This window comes from Vidua chalybeata, chromosome 22 (assembly GCF_026979565.1).
Source record: "Vidua chalybeata isolate OUT-0048 chromosome 22, bVidCha1 merged haplotype, whole genome shotgun sequence".
Taxonomy (NCBI): domain Eukaryota; kingdom Metazoa; phylum Chordata; class Aves; order Passeriformes; family Viduidae; genus Vidua; species Vidua chalybeata.
The window spans coordinates 2,697,884-2,719,520 of NC_071551.1; the positions used below are offsets into that span (position 1 = coordinate 2,697,884).

Consider the following 21,637-nt stretch of genomic DNA (forward strand, 5'->3'; position numbering starts at 1 on the left):
TGAGTCCAACCTTTGCCTGGTCCCTGTCTTGTCACCCAGCCCAGAGTGTCCTGCCCAGCCCTTCCTTGGACACCTCCAGGGATGGGGACTCCACCACTGCCCTGGGGAGCCCCTTTGTATTCCTGACCACGCTTTCCATGAAGAAATTTCTCTTGATGTCCAGCCTAACCCTCCCCTGGCACAACTTGAGGCCCTTCCCTCTCATCCTTTCCCTGCTCCCTGGGAGCAGAGCCCTTGGCTGCACTCCCCAGGGAGCTGTGGAGAGGCAGAAGGTCTCCCCTGAGCCCCCTTTTCTCCAGGCTGAGTACCCCCACTTGTCATGTCCAAGTCCATATCAGAGATTTTACATTTTTCCCTCCTATTTGTAACTGTTTAATTTTTTTTTCCCCATTTTTATATATGGAGCCCTCAACTCAGCAAGTTCCACCAAGACTCTCAGTGCACCAAATCTGTATCTTTAGCCCTGGAATTTGGAGCCTTAATCCAGAATTGATGTTAGAAAATTATCATGAGGTGCATAAATTCCTACTTCATTTGACAGGAAATCTGTGAGGGTGTAGAAGAGGATTCCTTACACCCACTATTTTGACTACTTCAGGACAAAATGCACCCAGAGCAAATTCCAAATAGAGAGTCCCTCACTGAGGCTCTTCCTGCTGCCTTGAAGTCGGGAAATGGGATTTCCTGACTTAAACACTGCAGGGGCTTCTTTTAAACCTGAAGTTATTTCTCCAAATAGAGGAGAGACTTCCTATTTTCCTTTAAAACTAATGTGACAAATCCTCAGATCCCAGCACAGCAGCTTGGACCAGCTCCTGCAGAGAAGGAGGTTATGGATTTTGTTGGAAACAGGATTAGAACCTGGCTGTCAGGGAGCTGAGAGCAGGTGAGAGTAGATAACACATATGTCTGATCTTGGTCCTTGCAGATCCAGGTGCCAGGACCCCCCCAGTTCTGCAGGTCTTCATCTGAGCAGGGAGGAGCAGAACTGGGAACACCTAAAAGACATTTCCTCCCAAATTTTCCTCCCAGTGCTTCACTCCACTGAAATGTACAGTGTCTGTACATGTCTCTGTTCTTGCTCTGAAATAAGTAACTCAGAGCAGCAGAGCTTTTCCCCCTCAACCCTGGCTGCCCTTCCCTACAGGACTGTTAGGGCTGGAAAGCTCTGCTGGCATTCCCTGTGGGGATATTGAGGGTTTGGAGGTCAATCAGAGAAATACTGTTCCACACAGAGCTGTTATCTGCAGTTATCTGTTATCTGCCAGGGCAGCTCTGCAGGAGTAGCTGTGATTAACAGAGTCACAGAATCACACCACCAAGCCAGCAGCACCACCAGGTTGGCACGGGCTGCTCCTGGCCTCAAAGAGCAGCCTCTGATGGTGCTCCCCACAGCCCAGACTCTGCACTGCATTTTTAAGGTTTTTTGGTGATCAGCTTTGAGGGTACTGAGGGAGCTCTAATGGACCTGAGGTCATCTGAGCCCTGCACCTGCACTGGGCTGTGTTGGAGGGTGCAGCTCTCCACCACAGCCAGGTACTGCAAGGGTCCTGGTCCCCACTATGGGCCTGCCCATAGGCCAGAGAGCAGGACCCCAGTCCACATACCACCCCTCTGGCTTGAGCTGGCATCATGGACCTGCCCGGTGGTCACAGGTGATCTGATCCTCTTTACTGTCCCTGCACCCCAGCTGGTCCCTGACTTGCACATTGGCTTCCCAAATTAACTTCAGATCTGCCTCACCCAGTGAATCCTTAAAATTTGAACTCTTGGCTGAACGTGATGACAGTGTTTGTCTGCCCTGCTCAGCTCACCCAAGTGCTGGGATAGGATTGCTCTCAGCTCCCAGCCCCCATCCCACAGGGAGCAGATGGATCTCACTGCTTTGACAGCACCTCGTGATGTTTATAACCCAAATGCTGATTTGAGTGAAATCCCACATCAGAAAGAACTGATTTTGGCACACCTGAATTCTGAACATCAGGGAACAGTGCAAAGTCTTTCCTGAGAGGTCCAGGAGGAGATGTCCCTGCCAGGGGATGGAACTAAATGATCTTTGGGGTCCCTTCCAACCCAAACCATTCTGTGGTTCTATGATTCTTCAACACCTCAGTCCCTGAAAAAATGAGCTACAATAAATTGTCTCACTGGCAATTCAATTGGGTAATTTGTATTATGAGAAAAGATCATGTTGATTCCCTTATTTTTCACCAAACCATCAGGCTTGTGTTACCTCACACACCCTTGTTATTTCTAAATCCATTATTTTCCCCATTCCACTTATTATTTTCTTCACTTGTGTTTTATAAGTGACGCCTGAATCCCAGAGTTTTGTGGGGATGGGGAGCCAAGATCAGGTTGGATGGGGCTTGGAGCAACCTTGGAGTGGAAAGAGTCCCTGCCCACAGCAGGGAGGGGATGGGATGGGCTTCAAGGTCCCTCCCAAGCCAGACCAGTCTGGGATTCTCTGATATGATTGATTCTCTGATTTGCTATTAATGTTTAATCACTAATGAGAGGACAGACGTCAGCCTGGTGCTGATATCTTTATCCTCTCCTCATATGAGATTTCACTCACCCTAACACTCCTTTATTGCCAGCTCCCAGCAGCGGAGCTTTTTTGCAGCTGTTGAGCACTGAGATGACAAATTCCATCAGTTCTGTAATTCCAAGAGCTCCTTGGAACGCTGGTCAATCCAGAGACTGGCAGATCTTCCCTGTGTCCAGCACCTGCCACTCCCAGCCCCTGATTCCCCTCATCCCTTTGTCACTGTGAAATTCTGTGTTATGATGTCCACAGTTATCAGAAAGGTGGGGTTTTCCCCTTTCTCACCATTATTGGATGCACAGACTTCTGTGCCTGTTCTTCCTTAAATTTGCCTCACATTTCCCCCTAAATTTCTCTTACCTTTCTCCTCACTTTGCTTGGCTCTTCCACATTTCCACATTTAAATTTATCCAGGTCTTGGCTGATACATCCATTTATTCTATTTATTGGCTGCCAGTTCTGGTCCTTCCTACTGTCACAATCTCTAGTCTCTTAGCTCTAACTTTTGGAGTGCAAGTTGTTTGTTTTCTCCTTGATTCTACAATGTGGCTCTTTACCCAGCTTTCATTATTCCTTCCCTTCCATTCCTCCCCCATGACTGTCTTGGTCCTTATGGGATTTCCTTGCCCGTTTCTCCCTCTATTCTGCTGAAGCTCAAAATTCCCTGGACTGATAATTTTTTTTCTTAGTTTAAAATATATAATTTCTACGTATTGCTCATATTTTTACTCTCTTCTCCAGTTCTAGCCACCAGTGTTCTCAGACAACCAGCTTTAGATCCTATTAAAATACTAATCCCATCACCTCTTTCAAATTCCTGCCCTGTATCCCTTCTATCCAGAAATGTTGTGTTTATCTGCTTCTATTCCCATTAACCACTGGCTTCCAACCCATCTGGCAATTATCATGTCCTAGTTTGCCCATTTTCTTCCTGCATGTCAGAATGTTTCTTAACCCTTACTTCTTTCCTCATCCCCCCGTCGTTATTTATTTATTTATCTATTTATGTACTTATTTTAATTTTCCATAAAGGGATAAATCCAGACAGCATTTGAGGCAAGCAGGAAAAGAAGTGTTTTTAACAGCAAAAAAACTTTCTTCCTTTCAAATGTACAAAAATATGAAGGCTGAAAACCATTTCTTCACAGAATCCTGGAGTAGTTGAGGTGGGAAGGGACACTGGGGGTCATCCAGGCTTATCTCCCTGGGACCTGAGTGCCCAGGATGGTTTCCAGATGACTTTTGGATGTCTCCAAGGATGGAGAGTCCACAGCCTCTCTGAGCAGCCCATTCCAGTGCTCAGTCACCCATCTTTTTGTCTTTTTGTTTAATATCAGTGAAATTCTGACCTGCCCCCACCTAGGAAGCAGAAGAACACAAGTATTTGCTAATTTCAAATGAAGCACTTTTTTGAGAAAATTTCAATACTTTTCATGGAAAAAATGCAGAATAATTGCAGGAAGTGTTGATGGGACTGGTCTTACCCCTGCGTGGGCCTCTGCTCCCACCCCACGCAAATCCAAGGATCCTGGAGTGCTCAGCAAACACTGGGCACACAAAGATGTGATTGTCCTTGGGGTAACATTTTAACTAAAGGGTCAGAGAAAGTACCAGTGATGACGTGATTTGGTTTATAAGCAATAAAAAGTCCATAAAAGCAATGGCACACCCAAGGAGAATTTGCATTAAATATTGTGCATGTTCTGATAAAAAATATCAGGGTGGAGATAGAAGCACTCTTAAATCTTTCCAGGAGCTTAACTTGTTATGCTTTTCCAAGAATCTGAAAGACAAATGCCATGTTCTCCTCTGCCTGGGATATTTGCACTGTCAGGCGCTGGAATCAGAATTTCTGATAAAGTTATTTTATTGTTGTTTTCATTCCTGTCATGGTGAGACACTTTATGACCAGATCAGTATATGTTCTGCTTTGCTGTTCCACAGGATGAGGTGACACAGTGAATCCCAATATCCCTGTTAGCATTCAGCTGCTTTAAATAGCAAATGCCCCACAGTTTGGTGTCTGGGAATCGTCAGTTGTCCCAGGCATCTTTGACTTTCTGATATCTGGTAGATGTCCAACCTCTCTCCTGGGACATACCTGTGAAAAAAAAACCTGGAAAATCCTATGCAAGGTGACCAAGGTGGTGAGGGGTCTGTGGCACATCAGGTCAGGGGGGAGATGAACTTTAATCTGGGGCAACTGTGAGGGACAGGTTAATCATGGAAGGGTCTCTTATTTCCAGATCCTTCAGAAAAGCACATCCAGTAACACTTCTATGACACTTCCAAGGATTCATGTCTCAGTTTGCTCATGAGCCACACTGACTTGTTATAGCTCTGGAAGAACTTTTAATTTTTATTATTTTGGAAGCTTGTACCAAGTGTGGTGCATATTTGGTGCATAAAAAAGAAATATTTATGATTATTCTGAACCCACTGCCCGATCATTTAGCTAAATTCCCCTTGTCTGGTATCATTTGGCTTTTTTGTGCTCTAAAGCTGCATCTTTAATCTCTTGTTGACTCAGACCTTCAGCAGAGCTCTTGTGGTGGCTCTGAATGAAGTTGGCAGATGTGGCTGAGTGAGCACACAAAGGCACAGAGAACAGCATGGAACTTGCAGGAATAACAAAGGTGCCACTCCAGCAATCCAGCTGTTGAACAGATTGTTTTTGGGGAGGGCGGAAGATCTGAACCCTGATAAGTCAGCAGCAGAGATAACTGATCACCAGAGAGCGGGGAATTCACAGAACATCACACAGAGAATTCTCTTCCTGTTGCATTCCAGGAGCAAAACAGGTTGTGCCAAGGGAGTGTACTGTGGTAACTCTGGACATCTCATGCACATTGGAGATGTGACCAAAACCTTGCCATTGCCAGTCAAAAGTCCCTAAGGCACATGGAGATGCTTCACAGGCTGGAGCTCTCTGCTCTGGAGCCAGGCTGGGAGAGCTGGGGGCGGACATCTGGAGAAGAGGAGGCTGCAGGGAGACCTCAGAGCCCCTTCCAGGGCCTAAAGGGGCTCCAGAAGTGCTGGAGAAGGACTTTGGACAAGGCCTGGAGTGCCAGGACAAGGAGGAATGGCTTCCCATTGCCAGAGGGCAGGGATGGATGGGATATGGGGAAGGAATTCCTCCCTGTGAGGGTGGGCAGGCCCTGGCACAGGGTGCCCAGAGCAGCTGGGGCTGCCCCTGGATCCCTGGAGATTTCCAAGGCCAGGCTGGACAGGGCTTGGAGCAGCCTGGGATGGTGGAAGGTGTGGAAGGGGGTGGGACTGGATGAGGTTTAAGGTCCCTCCAGACAACCTCTCTCTTCTGCCTTTCTCTCTGCACAGGAATATAGGGAATATTATGAATGCAGGGGAAGGGAAGTACAGGATCCTATTAGATTTACTGTAGGAAGCTGAGGAGGAGAACCAAAGGTGGGGAAATGGAGGAGTTGATGAAATTTGAAGAGAAACAAACACAGAACAAAAATAAGGCTCAGGGGACAAGAGTGGCCAGTGCTAAGAGCTTACTGGGTAGTGTGATCCTGATCCTGACCAGCACACCGTGACCTGCCTTCTCATCAACCTCCATTCCTAAATCCTTTCCTGGGTCAGGGACTGTTTATTCCCTCTGCAGGGAGGTCTGAGAGCCCCCCTTTGGATGGGACTGTGGCTGGAGGGCTGGTGTGCCAGGGGCTGGAGCTGTGTGGGGCTGTGGGGATGTGATCCCAGGGAGCGTCCAGGCAGAGGAGCTGACCAGCTGGGTGAGAGCCTTGGGAGCCAGGAGTCTGCAGGCGTGTGAGGGTGTGAGAACCAGAGGATTTGGCTACCAGAGCTCAGAGGGCCCTGGCCAATTGCTGGAGAGGTCTTGGAGCCTGAAGGAGGCAATGGGGAAGATCCAGGAGCAGCTACTGGGTTGATGTGCAGCTACTGGAGATACACAGTCAGTGCTGCTGAGCCTGGTGGGCCTGTGGCAGCCTTGCCTCTGTTGGGGTCCCAGATTCTGCACCTCCCCATGAGAAGCAGCATCAAAAACCAGAATATTCTGCCCCAGCTAGCTACAATTCCTCTCTGAGTTTAGATTAGTAACGTTGAGTTCAACTGAAGTATTTTTGGGAATGGCAACTTCTAAAATTCCATTTCCACAGCTTGTTTGGGCTGCAGACTGACTGTTCCCAATGGATGTTAGTGATTAAATTTGATAGGAATGGGAATTGAGAAGTCCAGAACAAGCTGTGGTAAGCCCTGAGCTGGCACTCAGAGGGAAGCAGGGTTTTGTGCTCTTAGGAGCATGTATCCTTTGGAAATGTCGGAATGTCTGACAGTGGTGTTTTTCTTTGTGGCCTCCCATAGAAAACAGAGCGCGAGTGGATCCTCAGATTTCTTGGGGAAGGGCTGTGTGACAAACATTGCCATGAGCTTTATGTCTACCAGAGAATTTTCCAGGTCATTCTTTCCTTTTTCAACAGTCCTTTGTGTGATGAGGGCTCCCAGGTAAGAATTTAAGAAGTACCAAAAAACCCCAAACCACAAAAGCTTGTATGGCTTTGAGATCTCAAGTACAAAACAGAAAGGATCAGCTGTCTCTGCCTTGGTCCTCTTGAAAATCTGTTGCTTGTTGGTTTTGTGGATGTGTGGAGGGGGAAATAATTTTGCTTGTGTCTAAACCGGTCCCATCCTTATCCCCTGAAACTGGGACCGGTTCCTGCCGTCGTGGAGCCTCACGTGGGTGCCGTGGTTTTGCTCCTGCAGTCGGGGCCTTTTCTTTTTTTGGGGTCTCTATTCCCCAGCCAGCACATTTGTTACCTGAGCAGTGCTTCAGCAGGAGGGAAAGTCATGTGCCAGGAGCTCTCAGGTTTGGGAGCATCCACCCTGAGGATTTCAAGTATCAAAACCTTGGACAAAAAGAGAAAATTGTCTTGCTACCTGAATACTTCTTGTAAGAGCAGCACCTGTGGTGTGAAGCATTGAAGGGAGAATGTCTTTCCTTCTCTGGAGTTGCTGAGAACAGGCGGTGTTCATTTTAGCTGGAAGTTGATCGGGTACCAGCCAAATTGCTCATTTTATTTTAGATAATCAGATCTTGGCTGTAAAAGAACAAGTTGCATTGTCTGTTTCAGAGTCCTATTCTGGAGATACGACAGAGTGCTGCCCGTGTCACCTCTAGAGCTGCCCATGAGCGCTGATAGAGGATCACAGCCTCCTCTCGTGGGTCCTGCACGGCTTAGAGAAAAGGTAACCAGCCAAGTACGGGAGACATGGGGACAATTTCCTGTCCACGGCTGAAGAATGACGTGGCTGAGGATGAAAGCAAGGGGGACAGACCTGGAGACGGGGGCACCGAGGGCTGCACTGGCAGAACTTGCTGAACGCTGAGGTGTCCCTTGTGTTTTTGAGAAGAGAATCAAGAGGCTTTCAGGTGGTGGTGGGAGGGACGATGGTGGGGGGGCTGTGTGATTTGGGAATCACTTCCTTGACAAAGCAAAAGGACACCTTGTGCTGTGTCTTAACTTTTAAATTTCAAGCAGCCTCAGTTCCCATCCTGTCACAGGACCTGCTGCACAGGAAGTGGCACAGTAATGGACTTGAGCTGTCTAGAACATTATTTCTCCTCCCCTTGCTTCTCCCTCACAAAAAAAAATCTCTTCTGCAAGCACAGAGTGCCCTGACAGGTTCAGGCAAGTGTACCAAAGTGCACTAGAATATGGTCCCCTGTAGGAGATGGACCAGCTGCTGGTGAGGATCTGCCTTCAAACGTGATTTTCTTTTTTTTTCTTCTTATTTTTGTTTTGTTTTGTTTTGTTTTTCAGGTTTCTGGAGAACAAGGTGATAAATAAAATTATTTACTCTGTACTCTATGGCTAACAAATTTAGGAGACAAGAGAGAAAACAAGAATCAATCCCAGGAGAACAGGAAACTTCTTCCTATTCAGCTTGTAAATGAATTTCTGCATGTTTTGGTCACATTAATCAAACATATTTGGTAAGTCTTTTGTTTTGTTTTTTGTTTTGGTTGGTTTGCATTTCATCCTCTGTCCAGTTTGAACTTTATTGAGGCCAGGAGGCTTTCTTTATCTCTGCTAGATGGATGGCTTTTGTCATCTTCAGTTTGTGTTGAGTAGTGAATTTGGATGAGATTTCTTTGACAGGAAGATTTAGGATTTTTTGAATACATGGGGAATAAAGTAAAATGTGATGCAGAGTTGCTGTCAAGACCTTTGTCCCTAATTCCTGGCCATTCTGACAGTAGGGATTAAGAGCTGTAGTGATGAATTTGCATGCATGGCACTTGTGTTTCCTTTGACAGGACTCATGTAGATCTGGCCAAGCTGAGTGAGTTGTTGGCACCCTCAGCTCTGGAACACCGTGCTGTTGTTGTGGAGGCTTTTAGGGAGATGAGGCATTTCACAACGACAGTGTCCTCTGCAGCAGGGAGCTGCTGCTGCTGCTGCTGCACAAGTGGAGCCTTGTCAGCAAAGACCTGCAGCTGCAGGAGGACCTGCAGGCCCTGGCTCAGCAGTACCAAAACAAAGAATTGCTCAGTAAGTGCTGAAATACTTCAAGGAAGGCGTATTTTGTTGTAGCTGTTACAGACCAGCAGTTCAAGTGAGGCAAACCTCTGTGGAAGTAGTACTAATACCTTCTGTCAGACTGATGACCTTGAGGGAGGAGGAAAGGAAATGGAAAGGCATTTTTCAGATCTTCCTTGTGGTGATTTTGAACCTTAACAGCTTTGGAAGAAGCTTTGGAGAAACACAGTTTATGAAGGGAAAGAGCTTTAAAATGAAACTTAGCTGCAAATCTCGAGTCAGGCTTTGAAAAAGTGTATTCTTTAATGAAATCTTAAAAGAAAAAGCAGTGCCTGGAGGCTTTGTTCTCAAAGGTGTGAATCATTCTGAGTGTGGATGGGGATCTAAAAGCGCTGTGTAAGTAAAAACAATAAATAAATAAAGCAAGCAAAAGCTTGAACACCGGCCCCTTTCCCTGTGAAAGAAAACTCCCCAGCCCAGGTTCCTGGTGTCAGTTTGCAGGGTGCCCTTGGGACTGCCAGGGCAGACCGAGTTTGAGTTGGTGGCAGATTATGTCTGGGAGCATCTTGTGCCCTATGGGTTTTTTGGAGGCAGACACCGACTCAGGGCCACAGGCCCCTGGGCACAAACACCGGCCCCTTTCCCTGGGAAAGAAAACTCCCCAGCCCAGGTTCCTGGTGTCAGTTTGTAGGGCTCCCTTGGGACTGCCAGGGCAGCACAGGTTTGAGGTGGGGGCAGCTTGGCTCTGGGACACATCCTTTGCTGTTCGGATTTTTTGGAGGCGCTGCCCACTCAGGGCCACAGGCCGGTTGCGGTGTGATTTCATGGTTCACCCCTGAGCCCTGGTTCCTCCCCTCAAGGTGCCCTCCCAGGTGTGTCAATCACTGCTCCTTTCCCCACCCCGACCCCTGCCAGCACTGTCTGTCACTCCGGGCATTCCAGAAGTGGTCGAGTGATTGGCAGAGTCAAAGGATGCCCTCCACCCCCGGGGGGCATTGGGCCATCCAGGTGTCCTCTGTCCCCTGACACCTCCTCTCCCGTACCTGGTTGGTGGGGTCTGATCCCTTGCCCCCTCCCCCAGGTAAAAGAGCGAGCAGCCACGCGGTCCGGGAGTTCTGATGGAGCTGTGACCAAATTCAGAGGCCTGCAGGGAGTTCTGATGGAGCTGTGACCAAATTCAGAGGCCTGCAGGGAGTTCTGATGGAGCAGTGACCAAATTCAGAGGCCTGCAGGGAGTTCTGATGGAGCAGTGACAGGATTCAGAGGCCTGCAGGGAGTTCTGATGGAGCTGTGACCAAATTCAGAGGCCTGCAGGGAGTTCTGATGGAGCAGTGACTGAATTCAGAGGTCTGCAGGGAGTTCTGATGGAGCTGTGACAGGATTCAGAGGCCTGCAGGGAGTTCTGATGGAGCAGTGACCAAATTCAGAGGCCTGCAGGGAGTTCTGATGGAGCTGTGACCAAATTCAGAGGCCTGCAGGGAGTTCTGATGGAGCTGTGACCAAATTCAGAGGCCTGCAGGGAGTTCTGATGGAGCTGTGACAGGATTCAGTGGCCTGCGGGCCAGAATAAAAGCTCTGGATTAAACCCTCCATCAGAACTGACTCCTTTCCTTCACCATCGCCTTAAAGGATTCCCTGGCAGTGGGAAGCCTGAGGAGCAGACCCTCTGTGAGGGAAGCTCCATCCCACCCCACCTGAGCTCCAGCATGCCTGGACTTGTCTCCACGCGCCCAGCTGTGACATCCAGCTAGCCAAAGGTGTCTCTGGGGTGAAACACCACAGTCCCCACCATTTGGTCCAGCAGCAGGGGCCAGAGAAGCCAGGGCACGTCCCATTCACAATATTGGAGCCCTCCAATACCTGTGGATCTCCTGCCTCAGCAGCCCTTCAAGCCCCATTAGCCATGGAGCTGTTGTCCTTGAAAGGCCTGCAGACACCCCAAACATTTGTAATAACACTTCCATCTGTGTCTGCTTCACACATCACTGTGCTATAACTGCAATTCCCTGGCTCCCGTTCCCCATCTTTTGCATATTTTAAAAGCAGAAAAGTCCATCCAACAGATGACTAGGAAAGAACATTTCCCAGACTTCTTGGTATTTATCTTGGTTTGATTTCTCATCTTACTTTTTAACAGGCTTTCTCTAGCTCTTCTGCTAGACCTGAACTGTCGTTTCCTGTTGTCCACACTTTTCCCTCTTCTTCCCCCATCATTTTGACAAGGGAACTTTCCTCTACCTGAACCTGGTGGCACTTTTTAATACTTTTTTGACTGCTTGCTTACTGAGACTGCGGTTCTGATGAATGTTATTCTTCAGCAGCCTCCTGCTCCAGCCAAGCTCCATCAATAATTCAGCCAGGCCTCAATAGCATTAGCTCTGGGTGAATATGACACTCAATTAACTGTCTGAAAGGGCTCAAGAGATACAGGCAAGAGGTTTCTCTCAATTTTTTGAAACTCTCTTCTGAGCTTCTAAAAACTGAGTTAGTTCAATGAATAAAGCTCAGAGCAGTTTGACACAGTTCAAAAGGTGCCAAGCAACTTAAGCAATGATGTGCTAAAGGCTCCATTCCCTTGCTTGTCTCCACCTGCTCTGACACTACATTTTATGTTACCTGGGACAAAGCCTATCCCTGTTCATATACTCCTGGCTTAACGATGCTGGAACATGACTGCAGCATGTCTAGGCAAACATCATCGTTGTGACTCTTTGCTTATGAACAGTCTTGCTTAACTGGCCTTAGGCAAAAGGCAGCTAAAACTCTGAAAAAGGTTAGTATTTTAGTTGCCCACCTAGAGACACTGCAAAAGTGGTCAGTGCTCAGTTCTACATGAGACCCCACAGTTTCCTCCTGCTGACCATTACCCAAATTTCCAGTCTCTCTTCAACCCCCAGCATCCCTTGGCCAGCACACCCTGCAGCATAACAGCTCAGACAGAAATTTGTGGAAGGGATGATCCATCTGTAGACACAACTGCCTTGCAGGTGCCAAACACCATCCCAGCAGCTCACAGGGCACGTAGACCTGTGGCAGTGCTCAGCACAGGGGTGTTTTTTAAGTCCTGAAACTCACAGCTGCTCAGGTGGAATCAGCTATAGCTGCACAAGCCCCTGCTCCCTCTCCTGCTGCTTTCATTCGAGTGTTTGATTAAGGCACTGATCTCTGCCTTCTCACACTGAAGTGTTTGGAACTGTCTGTGGGGAACAGTGACTTGGAATCACTCAGGAACTCTATCTAGGGCTTTGTGGACAGAGTATGTGTGACTTGGATGGGAAACAGTCTGGTCTTCTGTTCTCATCACTGGCCACTCACTGAACCCACATATTTGGAGGAAGCTCAAATGCCCAGAAGGAATAATTAGCTGTGTGGAGTCCAACAACAGGTTTGAGGAAGCTCTTTCCCTCCTGGGCATTGTTGTACTCACCAAGGATGGGTGAAAGGCTTGAACTTGTTATTAGTTGGCTGCTGCTCTGAGGCCTTCCCGGACTATAATCCTGGTCTTGGTTCCCATTCTAGGGGAAAGTGCCAGAGCTACTGTTCTGTCAAGGATGAAGGGTTAAGTGAGGTTCAGGTCCCACAGGAATTTAAACAGGAGGAGCTAGAAGTAGGCTCCATTACTGATCTGCTCCTTATAGAACACAGGAGTTGAGCAATGAAAATGCTTCATTAACCCAAACTATTTGTGTGAGAAAGAAGACAGTCACCCAGACAATTAAGAGAAAAATAGGTGTTATCTTCTCAACACAAGAATACAGAGATCTAGACTCAGCTCTGCAGCTCAGCAATGCTTTGCAAACCCTTGTGACCACAAGGAAACTGTACCAATACTGGTGGTAGAAGGAGACACTGGGAAAGAAGTGCTAAGTCATAAGAAACAGGAGAAAGCAGGAGGGTACTGACCCCACAAATCCGTTGCTGTGGGCACATAGTGGCTGGACCACCTACACTGTTTGTAGGGTCACTATTATGGCAAAGCTCAACCCCAACCCTTGCTAAAGTCTGCTTCTTCCAGTTCTCTCTTACCAAGCCAAAAAGCCTCTCAGAAGGAGCATTTTTGTCTTTTCCTGATGCCACCTAGTGCCTTTCCCCTGCATGCTCAGCTGGAGCTCAGTGGTTCAGCCCTCAGAGCCACCACCGTTTCTGCAGAGGAAAAGAGGGTGCAGCTCAGTGGGGCCAGGACTGACAGGAACTACCTGATAGCAACAGGGAGATGGGCAGCTGGAAAAACACCTGGAAAACTGTAACAGAGGCAGCATTTGGACTGCAGGATAGCTTGGACAGCAGGTACCGAGTCTGCAGCACAGAGGATGACAGAAGCTGGAGGAGCTATTGGGCAGCTACACTACAATACAAAATATGCAATGGGATCTTCAGTGCTTAATTTTGATAAGAACTTATCATCCCTAAAGATAAGTGAGAGAGGAAGCCAGACCAACTAGAGGAAGCACAGCAAACCTTCAGGATCTCTGTTTTCTCCCCTCCATTCTCTCCCCAAAAACACTGACCCACACTGATGTCACCTTAACCCGAGCCAAGTGTTTAATTGAGTGCAAGGGAGTGACAGTGGCACAGTGGTTGTGCTGGGAGGGTGATTCCCACGCTGCAGGGGTACAGAATCTTCAGAACAGAAGAGGTGAAGGCAGATCCATCTTACAGTGTACAATGGAAAACAACTTATGCATCTGGGGGCAGCATTGGAAATCATGATGCCTCCTAAGGACTTGCAAATACCCAGACCTGAGGCATCTCAGCATGACTGAGATGAGAGATTTGTCAGCACAACCGACTCCCCAACATCAGTACTGAACATCAGGCAATGGAGCTAAGGTTTGCTTTTTATATATATATATATAGTGCCAGTCACCATATTGATAAACATTCTTTGGAACCTCTCTGAGGGCAGAGATAAGAACAGCAGTCAGCCTGTTGGCACCTCAGCACTTCTGTTTCTAACCAATTTAAAAAATTAACAACCTTAACAAAAAAAGCCACAAGACTGCTGCCAGCATGCCTGGCTGGTGTTTAATACTGCTACTCCATCAAGGTTGGAGGGAGACCTATTGTGAATGGCAACAGTTTGCACTGTGACTTCTCCAGCTGTGCTGCAGAGCAGTGCAGGAGTCACAGGAGGGCAGTGGGATGCAAAAGCTCAGACCCGTTACCAGTCAAAATGTGTCAGCAGCAGGGAGCTCCCACAAGGAGAGAGTGAGCTGACTGTGCACAAAGCTCTCTCTCTCTTTCTCTCTCTCTGTGCTTAAGGCTGAGTCAGGGACCCTTTGGACTCTTCCAGACCACCAGACAGAAATATGTGTCAGTTTTAAATACAGCACGCCAGCTGGGGGGGTGTGGGGTGTGGTTGGGATGGGAGAATTTAGAATGGGTGCAGGGAGGAGAGAAAGGAAAAAGACATCTTACATTTCCAGTACTGGAAAGAACAGTTTTGACTTCACACAATAAGTCACTGGACCTTTGCAATAGTCTTATCAGGCTTATGCCCCATCATCCTTAACACATCAGAGGGAATGTTGGCTGGCCAAGGGTTAAACAATCCCACACAGTGGAGAGCAAATCTGCAGTCTGCTGAGAAGATCCCAGCCACATCACTGATGATCTCAGAGTCCAACTTGAAGGAAGGAAGCAGCGCCTCGGTCTCACACATCGCTCAGGGCCTGTCGAGAGCCAAAGACAAACTGTCAGGATGGACCTGCCACAGCTCCACCAGTCTGCAGTGGAAATATCAATCACCACCCCTGCAATACAGTTATGGTATTTGCTTTCATCCCTACGACGCTCTAAGGGTTTTTTTTCTGGAACCTGCAGCTACAGCCCAGTGGGCATATGATGGAATCATGTGGAAATACAGACTATCCTTCAAGAAGCAAGGCTGAACTGTGCTGGAGCATCCCTTCTTTACCCTCTCGTTTGTGCTAGAAATCACAAGCACATTTTATCCAAGACTTTTGGAGCTTTCCAGAGGGAAACACCAGCTCTGCAGGCTCTCGGACCTGGCTTTGCTAGGTGAAGTAGGAGTGATTGTCATCAAGGCACGACACATCAGCCCAAAGAACAGCTCCTAAAATGAACTCTTGTCTTCCCTGACTGACTCATACTCTGCTCTGTCATACAAAATGCTGTCCTGCTCTGACTTGCCCACAGAAGTCCTTGGGACTGCAAGAAATCCTCAGTCCTGTCTCTTCCCACTCCTACCTCATCCTGGAGGGAGGTGTTGTGGCACAGTCTGGCTTACCTTCCGTGCAAACTCTGGCAGGATGAATGCTGCCCGGTGAATATCAGAGTTGTAGTATTTCAGACTCCTCTCCTCTACCTGCTGCTGCGAGAGCTGCTGCACAGGCTCCCGGAAATTTGTGTTCTGCAAAAACAAAGTCGGTAGCTCTGACTATTTGGATAAGGAGCCAAAGGCTGCGAGACAGGCACCCTGAAGCATGGCAGGGAGCTGAGATGACTCACAAGAAAACAAATAACTTTCTGTTCTAGTATGAGGTCAAAGGTTCTGCGCAGCCCCAGTACCAAGGGCTGGGGTTTGTGCTCTGTAACTCCTGTGACCAGCACTTATGCACAGATGTCAGTGCATGAGGTCGGACTGCATGAGCCACGTGCCAGATGAAGCTGTGAGAGTGCCTGAGCATCCAACAAGGCTTTGCTCTTCAGAGGAGAATCCATGTTTGTGTTAAGTTTGGCACAGTGCATGCTGCCAGCATCCCAGATTAATTGTGTGCAGCAGCAGCAATGCTGGCACCCCAAACCCATCTGACAGTCACACTGAAGCAGACTGGGAGAAGAGTAAACTTCAGTGGTCTGACAGAGTTACCAGCCGAATCCTGACACCAACTCTCACTTGGAGGCCTCTGTGAGCAGATGACCAGTCACAGGCTGATTCTCAGAAGGTGCCTACTTCGTAACAGTCAGCACCAAATAAGCCAAACCCTTAACATGCTCTGGAAATTGGTAGTGACTTCCTCCCTTCCAAGTTTGTTGTACTAGACAGAAAATTATGAACATTTCTAAAGCAACCAGTCGATTCTGCACTTCATTCAGCACTGAGCAGGCTGCATTGCAGCTCTGGAGCTCTGGGCTGGCAGAACCAGGCCCCATCAAGAATCTTGAGGCCCCACAGCTGGGAGAGTTCAGTGCCATAGCTCAAGTTCTGCAAGGGACAGCCTCAGGCAGGCTTCCAGGGAATGGAAAAGGGCACTTGAGGTGCCTGATACTCACTGGGTTCTTGCTGCAGAGCATGAAGCCAATCTGCCCGCTGGGATATGTGGGGATGGTGCAATAGGCATATTCCACAACTGGGAACAGAGACTTGCAGAACTGACGCATCTCCTTAATGAGATCCAGGTGCAGCCACTGGCACTCACCTACAGGGAGAAAGTCAATATGTAAGGTGAGAGCTGCCCTTCTTCTCTGCACAGAACTGTGCCAGGTTAACAGTGGTTCCAAGTCTCAACCTGTACAGCTCACGTCGTTTCAAAGACGAGACAAGACCCTTATGCCAGTTTTGCTAAGCCCAGTCCGATAATTAATGAGCTGACATAGACAGATCAAAACCTGGGAGATGTTTCACTCCCTGCATCACATCTCCCCAAGCAGAGTCCCCTCTGTGCCTCACACTTGGTATGTAAAGGTCTGGCATCAGCCTCTGCCCAGGGACAGCATCCTCACCTTGGCAGCAGAGAATCCCATCTTCTCGCAGGGCTGTCTTCATCAGCTGGTAATAAGATTCTTTGAACAAACTTTCTGCAGGACCTGGGAGAAGGGTGAATAAAGAAAAGTTTTGAGCCTAGCCTGCACCTAGCAGGGCAAAACAGTCAGTACTTTAGCTTTGCTAAATAGCAAGCCCAGGTCCCCCATTAAACAAAGTCTTAGCAGCTGCTTCTTGCTTCACTGAGCATTTTTTAAGCAGAACTCCTGCTCCAAACTGCCTTTTAGAGATGCCTCTCTCTGTGTTAAGACTGAAGGTGACTCAGACTTGTTGATGGGTTCCTAAAATAAGGTACCATGTCTACATTTAGGTTAGGGGTTGCACCAACAGTGTGTGAGCCACTGCTTTATCAGCAGGCACGTTTGCAAAGCTGCCCTTGCCAGCATGGTGCTGTATCCCCCATGGGATTGCTGGACTCAGGGAACAACTCTGCCAGAAGAAATAGTTGCTGGAGCTGAATTTTGAGGAGAGAAATGTAACAGCTGGCTTGAAGGCCTGCTAATACAATTTTATGGTTTCCATCCTTCCCTTTCCTACTAAAAGAACCAAGTCAGTAACAGTCTTTTCACTCGAAAGGATCCTCAGCAGACTGGCATAGCTTCCAAGAAGTAGGCAGAAGGAAAAAAATGAAGGAGGTATGTGGAAAACAGTGCCCTTTTATGGCTAGAATTCTTACCCATGGGGTCAGACGAGTCTGTGATAATCACATCAAAGGCTTCTTGATTTTGTTTCATGAACTCAAAACCATCTCCCACATGCAGTGTCAGCTTAGCACTGGAATACCCCACTGCCATCCCTGGGAGGTATTTTTTAGATACCTGGATCACATCCTGCAATACAGAGAGCACAAGTGGGTCAGAGGCTTACACGAATTTGCTTCTCAGACTACTGTGCAGTTGTGACTGAAGAACAGCACAATGAGTCATTTCCTTCCGTACCTTCAGCTCACGTCTGACTCGCCAGTGAAATCCACAAAAGCTGCCAGCATCTTCAGCCAGCAAGCTACTCTCAGCCTTTTCCTACAGCCTCAGGGTTCAGTGACATTGTTGGTCTGTCTATGCCAAACTCAACAAAAACCTGGAGCTTCAAAATCTCCCTGAGGAACTGAGCAAATATGATTACAGGTCAGACTGCTCTGTGCTCCTTTTTCCTACAGAACATCACTTGCATAGGTGACCTCAGCTAAATCAATTTATTTTTCTTTCTAAGTAAAACCATGCCAGCAGGTCTCTGAATGCAAGATGAGAAATATCCCCATCTCTGCACTACAGCCATTATATCAATCCCCCTGTAAGATAAAGTTTTCTCTCTAAAATCGTTAGACAGCCTCTGCCCTGGGCCCAGCAATTGTACTGAACACTAGCAGCTTCTCACAGCTGGCAAAAACAAAATATGCTGGTGTCAGGCAGTGCTTGCTAAAACCAGGGACGTTTGCCTACTTAGCTGGCAGACAGAGCACATAATCTCATATAGCATATTTCCTGTTCTTAATAGACCTTTACTCTGAGCAAAACTTTCTGAGAAAGTAAAATATCAGGCTGACTACAGTAAAGTAAAATAAAACTGGCTGAGAGAAGGACTGGGAAAAGAGTAAACTTCAGTGGTCTGACAGAGTTACCAGCCCACGTCCTAACACCGACCCTCACTTGGAGGCCTCTGTAAGCAGACAGGTTACCAGTCACAGGCTGATTCTTAGCAGATGCCCACTTCGTAACAGTCAGCATCAATAAGCCAAAGCCTCAATATGCTCTAATTGGTAGTGACTTCCTCCCTTCCAAGTTTGTTGTACTAGACAGAAAATTATGACCATTTCTAAAGCACTTGGCCCATCTAACACAGAAGCAAATCCCTGCTGCTTATTTCCTGATTTTGGTTGCAAGAGACTGCTCAACAAAGCAACCCCCCATCCTCCTCTCCCAGGAGCCAGGAGTTCTCTGTTTGGCAGCAAAGGAGAGGGAAAAGCAGCACCTCCGCAAAGCCAGGGCACCCCTCCAGATCCTGTGCTTGGCCCACGTCTGCCTGGAAGGGCCTCAATCGTATGTGTGTGAAAGAAATCACATGGAAGAGGCAGCCAGCTGCCACGTAGATGACTTGTAAGGCAAAGAGAGGTGGCGCTGTCATTGTCACGCCAGCAGAACCAGCAGCAAACGCGCCCGGTGCTGACGAGAGACAGCAGGTGAAACCGCAGCTCCCGTGGATGCTGAGAAGTCGGGCTCGCTTTGCCGGGCAGCCCGCCCGCCCCGAGGTCCCGGGGCTCCTGCACGCTGCCGGAAGCCCAAACGCACCTCATCGATTTCGCACTGCACCACGGACTCCACGGTCGGGTGTTTGACCACCTCTCGCAACACTCCCCCATCGCCGCCGCCGATGATCAGCACCTGGCAGAGAAGAGGGCAGAACGCAGGCTGTCAGCGGGGTCGGCTCGGGGGAACTTTCGCTGTACGGCCAAAGGAGAACGGCGTGAAATCCCCGCGGGCCCACGCTGCCCGGAGACGAACTGCGGGGCCCAGGAGCCTGGCGGCCCCCCTCGCCCGAGTGGCCCACGACAGGCCCCGGCAGCCCTGCAGGGGGCTGCGGGAACCCCGAGGCGGGGACCGGGGACCACTCACCTTGCGGGGGTCGGGGTGGCTGCAGAGGGGCAGGTTGGCGATCATTTCCTGGTAGGAGAATTCGTCCCGCTCCGTGCACTGGATCACCCCATCCAGGACCAGGACGTTGCCGTACGTGGTGCTGGGCAGAGCGGGGAAGCGGGGTTGGAGCCGGCCTGGGGCCGCGCTCCCCCGCCCCCTCTCCGCGCCGCCAGGCCCCACCGCATGGCGCTGACCGGCCCCGCCATCCACCCACCGCCCCGGCCGGCCCTCCCGCACCTGCGGAAGACGAGGATCTCCTGGTAGCGGGAGCGCTGGTGGTGCAGGAGCTCCTCCACCTGCAGCGACATGGCCTGGCCAGGCCACAGCCGGCACGTCTCGCGGAACCAGCCCTCGCGGATCAGCGCCGCCGCGCCGCGCTCCATCCCGCACAGGAGCGGAGCAGCCGCCCCCGGGGCCACCTGCGCTCGGCCGCCGCCGCCGCCCGACCGCACCGGCGCGGGAGCCGCGCGCAGGGCCCCGCGCCGCCCCCGCCTGCGCGCGCCGCCATTGGCCCGGGGCCCGTGACGGCCGCGCCACGTCGGGCGGAGCGGGCGGAGCGGGCGGAGCGGGCGGAGCGGGCGGAGCGGGCGGAGCGGGCGGAGCGGGCGGAGCGGGCGGAGCGGGCGGAGCGGGCGGAGCGGGCGGAGCGGGGCCGCCCCCGCCGCTACGGGGAAGGGCGCGCCCGAGCCGCGCCGCCGCGGCCTCCGCTCCGCCGGCACCGAGCGCTCGGCACGGCTCCGCCCCGCCGGCGGAACCGCGCGCCACCGGTTCTCGGGAAAGCGAAAAGTCCGATTTGGGTGTTTTAAGGGTTGGACGTAATGAGCACGCGTTGTGCTGCATTTCACGAGGACGATTGGTGAGAGCATCTCTCAGGAAGAAAGGCTGAGGCAGTTGGGCCTGTTTAGCCTCGAGAAGAGACGGGTGAGAGGGCACTCATTAATGTGTAAATATCTAAAGGGAAAATGCCGAGAAGAGGGAACGAAGGCTCTGCTTAGTGGTGCCAAGCACTGCGACACAAGGCAACAGGCAGAAACTGATGCACATGAAGTCCCAGCTGAATGTTAGGAAGAACTTTCCCATGTGGGTGACCAAGGACAGCAATGGATTGCCCATAGAGGGTGTGGAGACTTTTTCACTGGACATATTCCACCTGGAGACAATCGTGTGCCACGAGCTCTAAGATGACCCTGCTTGGGCAGGGAGATTGGACCAGATGACTTGCTGTGGTGCCTACCAACTTCATCCATCCTGTGATTCTGTGGATATTCCAAAAGCAGATTCAGTTCTAGTGCTGGTGAGGGCTCAGTGGCCTTACAGAATGTGGCGTGTTCTGTGAGAAGCAGACTTTGGGAGAAATGCACCAAGGTTCTACCGAGAGTAGTTCAACAACTAGGTTACACAAAGACCTCCAACAACTGCTGCACAAGAGAAAAGGGGACTCACAGTAGGGGACTCCAGTGCTACAAATTCACAGGCACAACCAAGTTAATAAAGCATGTATGTAGTTGCTAGTCACTCCCATTAAAGACATTTTTAAAACCTTTTGCAGTTCATAAAGGGAAAACAGAAAAAGACTAAAATTAGGATCATCCTTGAAATGTCACTTTCCTTGGAATTTAAAGTAGAGGATTTAAACCACGGAGATTTTAATATCTCCTGGGCCAATGGGGCTTTTGCTAACACTTACTTGTTCTTCAAGTTAAAGAAATAACAAGAACTGGTAAAGCTGACAAGGAAGGAATTGGCAGCCCCTGCAAATGTACTTTGGAAACAATTGCTATTTAACTGCCTCTTTACAAAAACATTCTCCAATATTCAGCCATGCAAGCGGATTTTATAAGAAAGAGACTCTGTCCTACCATTACAATGCTTAGTCAGCACTAAGATACCTAAGGAGGAAAACCCCTTCTCTGTTCCTTCCACTCCCTATTTCCCAGAAACAGGGAAGAAGATTGAAAACAAACTAAATCTCAAGCCTCTTCACAGTCTTTGTAAAATAAAGCCCTGTTAAAATGTCATGCTCCCTACCTCTCCACAGCTGTCAGAGGTCTGCATTAGAATAAACTCTGTCACTGACCCATCCAATACTGATGATATTGTTTCTGATACTCTTTCTACAAAGACTTAAAGATAACTTGCTGTAGGTATTTAAAACTTGGACATGTTAGTTTAGCTGTAGAGATTCAGCTGCAGCACAGAACTCTCTACCTTTTTC

General features: G+C 49.2%; 1 protein-coding gene across 1 annotated transcript; it reads right to left on the minus strand.

Moving 5' to 3' along the window:
- Window positions 1-12,781: 12,781 nt before the first annotated feature.
- Window positions 12,782-19,897, minus strand: SRM (spermidine synthase). Its single transcript, XM_053963058.1, has 8 exons — window positions 19,660-19,897; window positions 19,402-19,522; window positions 19,078-19,170; window positions 17,469-17,622; window positions 16,753-16,836; window positions 16,303-16,448; window positions 15,317-15,439; window positions 12,782-14,738 (listed from the first exon to the last, which is right to left on the minus strand). Exons 1-8 carry the CDS (start codon window positions 19,803-19,805, stop codon window positions 14,721-14,723), a joined length of 885 nt encoding a protein of 294 aa, XP_053819033.1. The 5' UTR covers window positions 19,806-19,897; the 3' UTR covers window positions 12,782-14,720.
- Window positions 19,898-21,637: the final 1,740 nt, after the last annotated feature.

Bases quoted from the DNA above. Each gene is read 5' to 3' on its own strand.
- SRM (XM_053963058.1), bottom strand. From the start codon at position 19,805: ATGGAGCGCGGCGCGGCGGCGCTGATCCGCGAGGGCTGGTTCCGCGAG. The intron at 19,523-19,659 runs GTGCGGGAGGGC...CGCTCTGCCCAG, and splicing joins GAGATCCTCGTCTTCCGCAG to CACCACGTACGGCAACGTCC. The intron at 16,837-17,468 runs GTAAGAATTCTA...CCCTTCTCCCAG, and splicing joins AGACTCGTCTGACCCCATGG to GTCCTGCAGAAAGTTTGTTC.